At 44.3% G+C, this 14,929-nt stretch overlaps 1 protein-coding gene and 1 pseudogene across 2 annotated transcripts; both read right to left on the bottom strand.

Moving 5' to 3' along the window:
* Positions 1 to 932: 932 nt before the first annotated feature.
* Positions 933 to 4,559, bottom strand: LOC148919273 (uncharacterized). Its single transcript, XM_089048835.1, is given in 5 exon segments — positions 933 to 1,219; positions 1,938 to 2,984; positions 3,031 to 3,666; positions 3,669 to 4,020; positions 4,164 to 4,559. Coding segments are annotated over 5 exon segments (2,718 nt in total).
* A 4,206-nt stretch (positions 4,560 to 8,765) lies between these two features.
* LOC103327068 (leucine--tRNA ligase, cytoplasmic-like) lies at positions 8,766 to 13,502 on the bottom strand (annotated as a pseudogene). The gene is made up of 3 exons (XR_016125266.1): positions 10,246 to 13,502; positions 10,066 to 10,109; positions 8,766 to 9,028 (listed from the first exon to the last, which is right to left on the bottom strand). The product of XR_016125266.1 is annotated as a leucine--tRNA ligase, cytoplasmic-like (transcript).
* Between the last annotated feature and the right edge of the window lie 1,427 nt (positions 13,503 to 14,929).

The raw sequence follows: 14,929 nt of genomic DNA, 5'->3' as shown, positions 1-14,929 counted from the left end.
CAATTTGCATATTGTCTTGTGAACTGCTTGAGTAACCGGCTAGTGTCTTGATTGCACATCTCCTTTTGGAGATTCATGAGTACCAGGGTTCCTCTTGAAGGACTTCGGACGTGTTCTGCATATCTCTTAGGATGACTCCCCTTAGGAAGTTGGCGAATGCCAGGCCCCTAAGTGGCTCCGGCGTGTTCTTCATATCCCTTAGGATGGCTTAGTCGTCGCCTGCGTCTCCCGAAGGACGCTGCTTATGGGCAATGTGTGACTATCCTGCCTCCCTTAGGAAACGGATAGGAACCGGATACTTCCCGTAGGAGGCATGGAGACCTCCTTTTAAGAAATTCTGGCGCACCTGCGTCTCCCTTAGGGACGCTTTTTAGTGGGATGCGTCTCCAAGCGGACGCTTTTAGTCGTCGCCTGCGTCTCGAAGGACGCCGCTTATGGGCAAGCGTGTGACTATCCCGCCTCCCTTAGGAAGCGGATAGGAACTTGGATAATTCCGCAGAGGCATGGAGATCTCCTTTTAAGAAATTCTGGTGCACCTGCGTCTCCCTTAGGGCGCTCTTTTAGTGGGCTGCGTCTCTAAGCGGACGCTTTAGTCGCCGCTGCATCTCCCTTAGGGCGCTCCTTATGGGCAACTATCGACTATCCCGCCTTAGGGAACGGATATGAACACGATACCTCCTTTAGGAAATTCTGGCGCACCTGCGTCTCCTTTAGGGACGCTTTTTATGGGCTGCGTCTCCGGCGCTTACGCTCGTTGCCTGCGTCTCCCAAAGGACGCTGCTTATGGACAACATTGTGTTTTGTGGGTAGATGAGACATTTTGGAATAAGAAACTGAGCTTATATTGATATTCATAAGATTACAGTCCTTTATTCGAAAATGAAAATCACTGAGTACAAAAGCTTGGAGCTTCTAGCAGTCAGTAGGTAGCATTACGGATAATACTTTCGGAGATGGTAGGCATTCCATTGCCATGATATTTCCTTCCCATCTATGGTGTCCAGCGTGTAACTTCCTCTGCCCTCGGACCGGCTGATCACATAAGGGCCTTCCCAATTGGGTTTCATTTTCTTAGACCCTTGTCTTTGTGCAGTGATGAAGGCCTTTCTTAGCACAAGGTCGCCAGGTTGAAACTGTCTGATCTTAGCTCTTTTGTCGTAGTAGGACTTCAACTGCTGTTGATAGGAGGCGACTCGGATAATGGCCTTCTCGCTCTCGCCTTCAAGTTAGTCAAGGTTGAGTCTCATCTGCTCGGAGTTCTGCTCTATACTGCCGACTTCAATGCCTATAGAGGGATAGTGACGTGAGGAGGAATGATCGCTTCAGTTCCATAGGCAAGGGAAAATGGGGTTTCGCCATCGACCTTCGTTTGGTGGTGCGATAAGCCCATAGTACTCCGGGGAGTTCGTCCACCCATTTCCCTTCGGCGCCTTCTAGCCTTTTCTTCAAGCAGTCTAATATGACTTTGTTGGATGCCTCGGCCTGCCCATTTCCTTGTGGATACCTTGGAGTGGACAGGTGTTGCTTGATCTTGGACTTCGCAAAGAAGGCGGTGATTTGCTTGCCAATGAATTGTGAGCCATTGTCGTGACTAACGATTGTGGGCAGCCTAACCGGCAGATGATATTTCTCAGACGAATCGCTTCACATCGGCTTCTTTAGTAGAGGATAGAGCTTCGGCCTTGATCCATTTAGTAAAGTAGTCGGTGGCGACGATCATCATTTCTTTCTTGGCGGGCGCCGGTGGCAAGGGACCCACTAAATCGATGGCCCATTGCATGAATGGCCATGGACTGTTTTGCGGATGATAAACTTCGGCAGGCAAATTAGGGATCGGCTTGTATCGTTGGCAACGATCACATTTGTTGACATATTCGGTAGTCGTGGCGCATGGTAGGCCGAAATAGCCTACGTTTAGAGTTTTCTGGGCGAGTGACCTGCCCCCGAGTGGTTGCCACACTCGCCGTCGTGAATTTTGCAGAGGACTTCAAGTGTTTGAGGGTACTTTATGCAGGTAAGATGAGGGCCGGAGTATGATCTACGGATGAGCTTGCTGCCGTGCATATAGTATCTCGCGGCCTTCTGCTGGACCTTCCTAGCTTCGGACTTATCCGTTGGCAGGTTTCCATTCACTAAGTAGTCGATGATGGGGTCTTGCCAGCTGGGGTCCTCATCAATCTGCATTGAGTCGATCGGCTCTATTTCTTCGATGCTTGGCCGGTCAAGGTGTTCAAGCTGGGATGGAGCGTCTGCTGGGTGTCCGAGTGCTGATCCTAGGCTCGCCAATGCATCTGCATGAGTGTTCTCTGCCCGTGGAACTTGTTGGATGGTGAAAGTAGGGAATTCTTTCAAAAGTCCTTGGACTTTATCGAGGTACTGGACCATTCTTGGATGCTTTGCCATGTACTCGCCTGAGGCTTGATTCGTGATCAGTTGGGAGTCGAGTAGATGGCCAGTCTCTTGATCGGACAGTTCTTTCGCTAGGCGTAGTCCTGCAAGCAGTGCCTCATATTCTGCCTCGTTGTTTGAAGCAGAAAAGCCTAGTGTGATAGCTTGTTCCAACAAGGTTCCGTCTAGAGTGATTATGACGACTCCTGCTCCCGCTCCTTTGTGATTTGATGCTCCGTCTACATGCAACTGCCACATGTCGTTAGGTAGGTTCGAATCGGTGGGGGAGGTGTCGTCCGCTTTTTCCTTGCTTTTCGTAACCATCTTCTCTTCTTCGGCTGTCGGAGTAAACTCTACAACAAAATCTGCTAAAACTTGGGCTTTTATAGCAGTCTTCGGCCGGTAGAGGAGGTCGTATTGACTGAGTTCGATAGCCCATTTCATGAGTCGCTGAGAAGCGTCGGGGCTGTGAAGGATCGATCTCAAAGGAAATTCTGTTATGACAATTATCCGGTGTGCTTGATAGTAGGGCCTTAACTTTCTCGCAGAAACCACAAGCGAAAGAATGAGCTTCTCCATTTTCGGATAGCGAGTCTCTGCATCGAGGAGAGCTTTTGAAGTGTAGAATAAAGGATGTTGTGCCCCCTGACTCTTCTCGGATGAGAGTGAGTGACAGTGAGTGGGACACCGCTAGGTAGATGTACAAGTCCTCGCCTGGTATCGGTTTTGAGAGCAATGGAGGTGAAGTGAGGTAAGTTTTCAAGTTTTGAAAAGCTACTTCACACTCGTCATCCCACTTGTCTTTGTGTCCCTTCTTCAAGGCTTTGAAAAATGGCCTGCATTTGTCGGTAGATCTAGAGAGGAATCGGTTGAGAGCTGCCGCCCTACCCGTTAGACTTTGTATCTCCTTTGTTGTGGCAGGTGACTTCATGTTGAGTATAGCCTTGATTTGATTTGGATGTGCCTCAATTCCTCTTTGGGTGACTAAGTATCCAAGGAATCGGCCGGACGAGACTCCAAATGTGCATTTGCTCGGGTTCAACTTCATATTGTATTTTCGGAGTAGGCTGAATGCCTCGGCAAGATTCTTGATGTGGTCTGCTCGCTCAGGAGCTTTGACTAGCATGTCGTCTACGTAGACCTCCATAGTCTTGCCGATTTGCTCCTTGAAAATTTTGTTCACCAGCCTTTGGTAGGTTGCCCCAGCGTTCTTCAGCCCAAAGGGCATGACCTTGTAGCAGTAGGTACCTCTTTCGATGATGAAAGAGGCTTTGCCTTGTCGTCTTCATGCATCATGATCTGGTTGTAACCGGAGTAGGCGTCCATGAAGCTTAGCAGTTGATTGCCGGAAGTTGAATCAACGAGCTGGTCAATTCTCGGCAGTGGAAAGTTATCTTTAGGACATGCCTTGTTGAGGTCAGTATAGTCGACGCACACTCTCCACAGGCCTTTATCTTTCTTTGCTACTAGAACAACGTTCGCCAGCCATTCTGCGTATGAGACTTCTTCAATGAAACCGGCAGCTAGAAGCTTGTCGATCTCGGCTTCAATGATGGCGACCGCTCGGGCGGTTGCGTCTCTTCTGCGCTCTGAGCTTGATGGTGGGTTGGCGTGTAAGCGATGGCGGATGATCTGGGGATCGATGCGGGCATGTCGATGGTGACCATGCAAATCGTCTTTGTTGTTCGGAGGAAGGCTACAAGCTCGCCTTTTCTCTCGGCTTAGGCGCGAGCCGATCTGCGCTATTCTCCGGCTTGTCGAGGATCAAGGAGTACTAGCTCAACGTCCTCCTCGGGCTTCCATCCTTCTTCGGATAGACCTCCGGACGGATTCCCTCGACTTGGTCCTGATTCTTTGATTGCTATTGGGGAGTAGTCATTCCCTTTCCTTTTGGCTCTGCTCGGCCGTCGAAACGGGATCGCTTTCTCATCTGCTTGTTCTACTCCCTTTAGATCTCCTTGATTCACGGGAGAAACTGTGTTTGCTTGCCTTTCTTCACCCTTGAGTGAGCATTTCCTCGCCATTGCCTGATCGCTGTTGATTTGGCCGATCCCACCCCAAGGAATGGGGTAGCGAATCTTCTGATGCGTGGCGGAGGTGATGGCGTTGATCTTGCTGATCCATGGTCTGCCTAGAATGCCATTGTAGGGTGAGACTTCATCAATGACCATGAACGTTTGCGAGCTGACTACAGGTGGGGCGTAGACGTCGAGCTCTATCGTGCCTACGGTAACCGTTGTTGCTCCATTGAAGCCAGTCGTGACTTGGCTGATTTATTGATATTTGTCTCTAAGCCCATCGTTGGATAGCATCAATTGTAGGATGTTGGCTGCCGCCCTGCGCATGGATTCGGATCGACCATGGCCTGAGCGATTTGAATGCTGATGACAAGAGCGTCATTGTGTGGTAGATCAAGGCCAATTAGATCTTTCTTTTGGAAGCCGATTACAAGATCGTCTTCTGCTAGCGGAAGGTCGGTTGAGACTTGGAAGATCATAGTGGCTTGTTTGATCTTCCTTTTTTTTTCCTTGCTGGTCAACCCAGATTCCTCGGAGTCGGCTAGGATTGTGTTAATCCTTATGACCTTTTGGGGCGGCTCCTTGGCGGTGTCGCGGTCCTCTATCTGTCGGATGGCCTGCTTAGCGATGAATTCCGTGCAGTGACCTTCCCTCACGAGTTCTTCGAGGTGTGCTTTCAAGCGAAGCGATTGTTCGTAGTGTGTCCATGCGTCCCATGGAAGGCACAGATTTGCTAGTATCCCTCCTGTCTGGATCTCCTTTCAAAGGTGGCGGTCTTTTTACCCAAGGTTTGTTTTTCACTTGGGCTAGGATTTGATGTATAGGGATAGTGAACTTGGTGTAGTTCTCTCCTGCCTTAGCGTCCTCTTGTGGGTGTGACCTGCGCTTGTCCTTATTCTTGTTGTTAAATCCATCGCTTCTTTGGCCCGCCGCTTTGCAGTACGCCAATCTCCTGCTCGGTGGACTTCTTCGCGGCAATTCGATCATCATCCCGAGCGCGTGAGCGTTCTGCGGTCGCAGACCTCTGCTAAAGTCGGGCCGGGAGTGATAGTTAGCTCGCGGTATAACTCGTGTTCTGCTGGAAGACCTTTCTTGAAGGTAGATGATGTGATTTGGTCGTCGCACCCTACGATGTTGGCCTTTTCTGCTTTGAACCTCTTGATGTAATCTCGAATGGATTCGTCGGGCTTCTTGCGTAGGTTGAACAGATGATCTGGGTTCTTCTTGATCGTCCGATAAGAAGTGTATTCTTTAGTGAAGACATAGGCAAGTTCCTTGAAACTGTTGATCGACCCGGATGGCGGTGTGGAACCGATCTGAGTTGTTCCTCGCAAGGCCATTGCGAACGCCTTGCACATCGGTGCGTCGTCGGCCTTGTGGAGGATCATGACACTTTGAAGTGTTTTAGGTGGCTCTCGGGATCGGAATCTCCTTGAAATGCGTAAACGAAGGCGTTGAGAATCGCCGGGAGCAACTTGTTCGATTCGGGGTGAAAGGAGTAGAGATCGCCTGATCCATCTCCTTACGTAGTGCATCCTCGAGGTTCCCGCTAGTGTTCAAGTCTCGAAGTCGGTCATTCACAAGCTTCTCAACGTCTTCCGCGCGCATTGCTGGTCGATCACGTTGGCGACTTTTGCGATTCGGGCGACGCTGATTGACCTCCTCGTTGGTCCGCGCGGGTCGGTCCTCTCGTCCGCGCTGCCTAGGAGGCGTGTTGGTGGGCTGCGCTTGCGAGGATTTTCTGCAGCTTGACGGCGGCGGTGGAGTGCCTCTCTTCACGATCCTTATTGCGAGGGTTACCGGGTTGACCTCCCGGGGCCTAGCCTTTCGTGAATATTTCTCTGCGAGTGGGCAGCGGAGCGCCTCTCTTCACGATCCTCATTGCGGCGATTGTCGGTTTGATCTCCCGAGCCTAGCCTTTGAAGTACATTTCTGCGGGCCCAGGCGAGCATGGACGTCAAGTCGTGGGCCGAGCCTTTCTCGCACGTTGCTTTGTGTGTGGCTTGCAAATGCTTGCGACATGTCGGCAAGCTGATCACGTGGTTGTGCATCGCCTTGTCCGCTCGACCCGCTTGGTGCCCGTTAAGCTGCCCACCGATGCGTTCGTCTATTCTTCTCTCTTCGCCTGGTTGTCCAAGGCCAAGATTTTGAGCCACGCTTATTTGATTAATGAGCTGCCTCATAAGAACATTTTGGTCGTCCATTCTCTGAGCTAGCTGGTCGACTCTCAGGTTGAGATCTGCTTGACTTTGTGGATCGGGCGAGAGAAGCGTGTGGAGCCCAATTGCACACGGGCTAGGGTTTCATTGGGCGTGTACCAAAGCGTGCGTCGGCGTGGTGACAATGGAGGCGAACGCTTGAAGTTGCTCCAAGACCGGGCCTAAGTCGGTGGTGGTAACGAGCCCACCTTAATGGGAGGGTCCACCATGTTCGGCGCAGTGCCACGGAAGGTTGCTAGATCCGGTTGCGGGTCCGGTAGGTGGCACGGTGGCGAGAGGTGGTGGTGCCACCATGTCGATCGCGGGATCGTGGGTGGAATGGCTTTGGGCCATCTCGGATCGAGCCGCGGCGGTTTTGCTCCTAGTGCGTTTGCTTCCAACCATGGTTGTTTGGAAGGCTTCGGTTGATTGGAAAATAGGAGGAACGGATTCCTTGAGCACGCGTTGAGTATAACTCGTGCTCTCAATGAAAGCACCAAATGTTTGTGCAAATAATCTCACGGGAGAATATTCGCTTCTAGATCCTTCAACCTTCGATCTTCCTTCTCTCTCTTCCTCGATTCCTGTAAAACAGATTGGAGTAAATAGACCACACTCGGGGGGTGTTGGCCAAAGGCCCTCCGATGCCTAAGTTAGTTCGAGTGTTTGTAGGAAAACAATAGCTAAGCAAAGGGTACGGAGTAGTGTTTATGTAGGGTGTGAACCGGGCGGCCGGAGCCGTGTGGAGAAAATATGGAGAGTGGAGAGAGAGAAAGAGTTTCGGGTATTTTTCTCGGGTATAAGGAGTAGGTTTTTATGTACCTTGAATGATGAATGAAGTCATCTATTTATAGGAGCCTCGGGGCTAGGGTTTCGTAGGGAATATGCTGAGTTTATTCTCTACCCAAATTCGTAGGGATCGAGTCGGACTGAGATAATATCTGATTTAATGATATTATCTCTTTTTATGGAGATAATATCTTAATTAAATGATATTATCTCTTTTTATGGAGATAATATCTGAGATAATGACATTATCTTCTCTTTATTAGGATAATATCTTAATTAATAATATTATCTTATTAAATAAAGATAATATCATGTTAATTAAGATATTTATCCCAATTAATTAATTGGCCAGATAAAATGGTTCAATTAATTAATTAAAAGAGATAATCTTCTTTTCCACGTGTCGCGTTGTGATTGGAGACGAAAATATCTGCTCCCACAAATACACAAACCCAACTACACAATTTAGAGTTGTGCATGCAAGATCTAGAAGAGCCACTTGAACAATTTTCAAGGTGTTTGATCAAAACTAGAGTTTCCCTCCTCAACATCCTCTAATTAGGATATTCATATAGTAATGGATGATTCATCCAAAATTGTTTTGACTCATATTTACATGAATGAGATATACTCTCGATTAATATTTTCTTACATACTCGATTAATATTTTTCTCTGCACAATTTAATTTCTTACATGTACTTTCTTACATACTCGATTAATACTTTTCTTTGCACAATTTACTTCAATTACAGCTTCTCTACGTTTGATTAGGGTTATGGTGAGTATGTTGTATTTATTAAAATTATATTTGTTTCACCATTCAATATATCCTTTTTGGTCATTTTATATTAGGATAATTTAGTAATTTAACAAATAATTTGATAGTAGAGTGTACTCAGTTAATTTTAGGGTTAGTTTAGTAGCATTCTTCAAAATATACATACGCATCCTTAAAAACCCTAACCTTCTGCAAAGCCCAATTAGAACAGCATCAAACACATACTGAGTCATGAAACTTAGGCACTAAAGCAATCAGGATAAAAGAACCTCGTTGATTCAATTTACCGTTTCAATTCATAATTGCTTTGATTTTCAGTCATTTACTTTACAAGTATATTAAAATTTTACATTGCTACTACTGGAACACTCCAAACTCACACATTCTCAAAGCCTAGGCTTTGACAATTTCAGTTAAACAATCCAACTACCATAATCTTATTGACTGGTATTGTAATATTTTGGGACACATCTAAAGTTTTGTATCAGATTATTTTACTCATTTAACATGAGTTAAAGCGTCGGACTTAATGGTTCATATATATAAGGAAAAATACATATTAAAAAAAAAAAAACAGTTTATATATAGCTTCTTTTGTATGATATATAAAAACTACTCAGGCAACCATATGTATAACTTAATTGGTTCCTAACTTATGTCTCCAGATAGACAATACTTGGTTCCTAAACAATTCTACTTCTCAAAAAGAAAAAGAAAGAAAACTGCATTACTAATCCTTCAAATAAACAATGCATGTATTTTTCTTGAGCACGTCTCCATGTCTGTCTTTCTGTACTTAGAGAATGCCATTTGAGTCACCACTCCTTCATCAAAAGGACTCTCATAACGAACATGCCTGCATACAGAGAGTTGTATTGGTCATAATTATGTATGAAGCGTAAGCTAGCTATACAGTCCAATTCTAAACAATGCACGACTCATGCATGTGTTGTAAAAGCAGCTCAAATGATAATGCAGAACCAACCACGTATGTTTTGGTACAAAGACAGCTAAGCTTTTGATCATGGAGAGGCATAAGTTTCCAATAAAAAATGGTAAGATCAAACACCAAAAGTGGAAGGGTAGTGTTTCTTATAGTCCTGTGCTCTTTACAAACCCCGGACTCGTTCATTCACTTGGATTCAGTCTCTGATATTATTACAGTAGGCCAGGAATCAATAAAAGCAAAGAACAAATGCAGACAAATTGGAGAATATATAAAGTACAGATCACAACAAGCAGTCAATCCCAATGCCAATATTACCACTAGTGCAGCCTAAGACAAACTTAACGAAGGAAAGTTGGAGACCGTTTGATACAGATATGAAGTTCGGATCATGAAGGAACTGGTGCCCCACAACAAGTTCTGTTTCTAATTTGCCAACCCAGGCACTATAACAATAACCATTACTAGTATAGCAATTACAAAAAGCATAAAGAATAACTAATTAATACAGAAACCTTAGTCAAAGATCCAATCATTATAATTACATGAAGAAATTCAAGCTTCATTCAAGACAACAAGGAAGCCACACTCAGCTCCAGAAAACCAAACTTCGAGATGTGTTTCCCTTAAATTAATCACGGTTTCCTTATCTAATTGTCACATTTGTTAGGTCTCCAAAACTGATAATAAGGATTATCCCCAAAACATGAAAATACCAAACAAAATCCTTAAAATGATACAAGATAGAAAATGCAGAAAAGAATGAGTTTTACACACAACTCCAAATCTGAACCTTAAACTAAACAGTAATCAATATGAAACAGCTACCGAATTGAAACTTTCATTTAGTTGGTTTAAACAACCTAACTTTCTGCCAACAACGAGATACATTCAAGCCCAAACACCGAAATACAATAAAACTCATATAAATAAAAAAGGATTCTCACCAAAATGTGGAGCAGTCAGTGGTCGTGGGGTAGTTGATCCTTAGCTGCAGTGAAAGAGGAATTTAAAAAATAAGCAAAATTAAACATTCAGATCCATTGGACATCCAAGCTAGAGAGGACCAAGTTGGGCATGGAGTGCTGATACAAATTACAGATAAGTACCAAAAGGATTACAATTACCGCGGGTCAAGAAGATGGTAGTTGGGCTTCCAGGGAATGGAGGATTCTGCTCTATCTGTTTAATATGTGGACCAGCTTTTGCACAATCATCAGGGTTGGCAGCAGACAAAACTTCTACCTCTTCAAGATCCAGTTGACTCTTAATCAAGTCTAAGTTCTCTTTAAGTACCTCAATCTCTCCAAATGGTAACTTCAAATCTAAGGCCTGAGCCCCAAGTTGAACTGCCTTATTCTTCTTCGACTTCACGAAAGGCATGCAAAGATTCTGGATTTGTCTAAAATCTTTAGCCTGTCCAAAAGAACTACTCTGCGGTGCCTCCAATATCACCCTGTCCGGAGCAAAAGTACGAGTCTCTATGTTGAAGTTATTCTGAAGTATCCTCAACCAATCTGCCTTCCACTCATCAAATTGCTCCTTCACATATATCAGGCCTATTAGCTTCTTCCCTTCTACCAAAGATGAAATTGGAGCACCATTATTACCGGCTTTCTTTGAATTTGGCTGGTGCTTTCTAAGCTTCTTCGTCAATACATCAATCGACTTTTTCAAATAGTTATTGGCACTTTGGAGGATTAGATCTGGAGCATCAGCTGCAGGCCAGCCTGCGCTTACTACAAATCCATCCTTCTTCAAAACCTCCCTCCACACATATTCAGCATAGTGTGGACAGATTGGAGCAACCATGCGCGTCTCTACATCCATATAATGCCACACCAAATCTCGATTCATGTCCTGAGCACGACATGAAAGCTCGTACCAATCCCTGGCATCTTGAAGACCATAAAATCCAGTGATAAGGGCTTCTCGGAACATGCAAGACTGGTAGTTCTGCTCAGTCCTTTTCACAGCAATATTTATTTCATTCAAAAAGACATGGTCCGCAAAAGTAGAAGGAGAACCTCTTCTCAAAGAGTCTGCACTCAAACTCTTCTCCATCCATGCAATCTCTTTAGTGAGTCGTCCGATGGCAGCATTTGCAGTGTCAAATACAAAATTTGCATCATCAACACCATCACCGGCATCGGCCAAAGCCATTCGTGTGGCATCAGCAGAATATTCCTCTATTGCCTGCCGCAATGTCAAAAAATTCCCTGTGGACTTGGACATCTTCTTAGAATTGAGCATGAGGTGCCCATTACATCTATACCCACGAGGCCAATGCTTCTTGGGCATAATTTCCGTGTGGTTGTAAATGCAAAATGTTAAATGATTCTGGATGAGATCCTTACCAGACACTCGAAGATCAAATGGATACCAATATTCGAACTCCTGCTTCATCTTATTCAGAATTGATGATGATATGTCAGATGATTTTGGAAAGGGCACATCACAAAAGATAAAATCCCATACCTCATCGGTCATTTGTTCAGGTATAATCCCGGATGTGGTGGAATCCCCATACATGTCCCCATCGTGTAAAAAGTGAGCAATGGCGTAAGAAGCCATGTAAAGGGTTGAATCAGACAACGACTCGACCAAGTATTTTTCATCCCAGGGAATACGTGTTCCAAGCCCAAACGATCGTGAACAAGCCCACTGATTCAAGCAACTTAACGTGTGTTCAAATCCATGTCGTGTCACGTCAGAGTACAAGTTCATGCTCGACAAGCATTCCTCAGCCAAATTTTTCCATTCAGCTTCACCATAAGAGATGTACCATTGCTCTGTTTGAGCCACAACACATTCATCACCTGACCGTGACACTACACGCTTCTCTGGTTCACTATACATGATTGCATTTCCTGCCTCCATTAGTTTGCTCCTTATCCACGATTTTGCCTCCTGGACTCTCCTTCCTGCAAATTCTCCCACGAGCAGTGTTCCTTCTGTAAACCCTTTCAAGTATGTCAACCTCTTGGCTTCTGCTAGCTTCTCTTTCTCATTCTGGCTTTTGATCTTGAGATCACCACAGACCTTCTTCGCAGCCTTATCTCCAAATTCCGGAATATTGATGATCGGTACAATCTCAAAGGGCACAACCTATTCATCCTTCACACCATATTTGTTTCTAAAAGCTGGTTTCGATTTTAAATCATGCAGAGCCATATAATCATCAGGAGCATCCCCAGGTACACTAGTCACAATCCCAGTCCCTTTGTCTGCATCGATCGTTAACATAGGAAGGGCATAAATAATCTGATGGTGTGCAAGTGGTGACTTCAATGGAAGGCCAATCAAATCGTAACCAGTTAGTTCAATCAAGCAGGAAGGTTTCTCAGGTATCCTAGAGAACCCCTGATAAGCAAGATTACGTGCTGCTCTCTGCGTAAGAATAAATACATCTGTTTCATTGACTTCAAAGGCTCCATACCTCCCATTGGGCAATACCCATGCATTTGTTTGTCCATACATGGTCTCAGGTCTCAATGTTGCTGCAGCAAGGAACACTTTTCTCCCCTCCAACACTCCCAACTTAGAAGGAAAAGGTATCGCCACCTCCATTTTGATGATAGTATATTCTTGGGGCTGAACTCCTTCGCCAATTGCCCTATCATTATCTGCACATGGCTGCCCGTCCATTGGAGAGCAGATGGTGTAACGTTTCGCTTTGACAATTTTATCCTTGTCTTTCAATTTCCGCATCTGCCACCTCACAAACTTATCAAAATACGGATTCCTGTCTGTAGTAATAAAGAAACGGCTCCAGTCACATGCCAAGCCAAAAGCCTTGAGGTCTTCCATTGCCAATGGAGGGAAGAAGTTCAACCACTCAGATGGTTCGCAGAATTTGAATATCTCACTGTCAGAAAGGCCAAGACTACGCATGATTTCCCACTGGTACGCTTGTCCGCTTGATTTTGATGCAGCCTTGGACTTCTTTCCCTTGAACTTAGTTTCTAGAGGTGCACCTGAATTTGCATCTTCAACTTCTTCTTGGTCCGCTTGATCCTCTTCGTTGATGGGAAAGACAGGCGGGTGTCCAAACTGTTGGATCTCTTGTGCAATTTTATCAGCAGACGCTTTGATGGGCATTCCTGTTCCATGGAAACCGAAAGGGAAGAGCACATTTGCACCTCTTAGTTTATGATAACGTGCAGAAAACTCTAGCTTTGAGAGTGAGAATGCATGTCCAAGATGCAAAAAGCCATTCATGTAAGGGAACGGGAAGTTTCCAAAGAACTTCTCCCCTGGCTGGAGGCTTTTCGCGAGATTCGGCCCTGTAAACGTCACGTTCTTTCCACAAAGTTTGAATCTTTGCTTCTATTTTTTTGAGTGTGTCTCTCTTTACGAAGCTCTTCCCATCTTCAGTGGCCATTTCAATAGTTTTACAGGAACTGCAAACAGCAAAGATTTCCATTAGCAATGTATATTTGTGTGTGTATATATAATATATCAAAATGGTTAAGTCATATTCTCAGTACAGTGTGAAATTGAAACATAAAGATTCAAAAGAAAATTCAACATAGAACAATGTCCAGTATCAACAACAAAACTAAAACGAAAAGCAGGAGGAGAGATCATATTCAGAAGAATTAGAAAATAAAAAATATAATGAAGAAGATAAAAGGCAAGAAGGAGGGCACCACCGTACCAGTACCAGAGGAGGTGTTGATGGAGTCTTGACTGCTGCACTCCCCACGTTGTTGCTCCAGCAGAAGAAACAATTTGACAAGCAGGAAGCTCAAATACCTTCTGCAAGAAAACTGGTTTATGGTTGAACCAAAGACGACAAGGACCCAACTTTATAGAATTAATACAAAATTAGTGAAACACCCATTTCTAGACATGAAACTATAAATATACCCTACACTATTTAAAACATAGAAACACACCCAAAAAATACCCAAAACTGACAGCTGTTACATTTTTTAGTTTAATTACTTAAATGAAATACCTTTATTACCCATTTAGTATTAAATTAGTTTTTTTGAAAAAATTTGGGCCCCTCTCTCTCTCTCTCTCCCTTCGCAGAAACCAAGCCTAGGCCAACGATCTTGGTGCTCGCCACGAACGAATGATCGGAAAGGATCTGCCGGGCCGACGATCAACTCGGGCTAAAGCCCGACCACATCGACCATTGACGACGCTGCGAGCTCAAAAGATGTGGATTTCAAGTTTTTGGCGACTCGGCTGTTGTTTCCGTCGATCGAGATATGAAACTTTATCTAATTTTCGTGCTCAAGCTGTTTATGTATGTGGTTAGGATAGATTTTGGAGTTTTGGAAATTAATCAATACATCCTAGTTTGACCGACGGCTTTGGCAATGTTCCGGATTGCTCTGGCCACTTTTTGGTCGGGGTCCAAGACCAAAAATTACTCCCCTTGTTAGTCTGAATATGTTGGTATAGGTATTGTAGGGACTTTTTCGATTTTATTGTAGTTTGATTTGGGTGATTTCATGTTTGATTAATTAAGTTGCTGGTTAAGTTTTCATAATTTTTGCAGCTTTGGAGTTTAAATTTGAAATATAGATCCAATTCTTCTTGATTTTATACGTTTATTTTTGTTATTATCGATTTGGAGAAAAGCTATTGGATTTTCTAATTTCGTTCTAATTTGTATTAGATATTCGTTTGAGTTTTAAATTGTGATTTAAATTTCTTTTTGTTTATAATTTGGATTGATTTCAAATTCAGTTTGGTTGTGGATTTGCTTTTGTGTTTTGGTTTGAGCTGTGTTACAAATTTGTGATATTTGATTATGTTATCATATTAATTGAGGTATGTTTTTTTCAATTGAAT

The sequence above is a fragment of the Prunus mume genome, linkage group LG3 (assembly GCF_029339155.1).
Source record: "Prunus mume cultivar Tortuosa linkage group LG3, ASM2933915v1, whole genome shotgun sequence".
In the NCBI taxonomy this organism is placed as follows: Eukaryota; Viridiplantae; Streptophyta; class Magnoliopsida; order Rosales; family Rosaceae; genus Prunus; species Prunus mume.
Note: the sequence above shows the minus strand (reverse complement) of the source record. Positions and strands in the feature narration are given on the sequence as shown.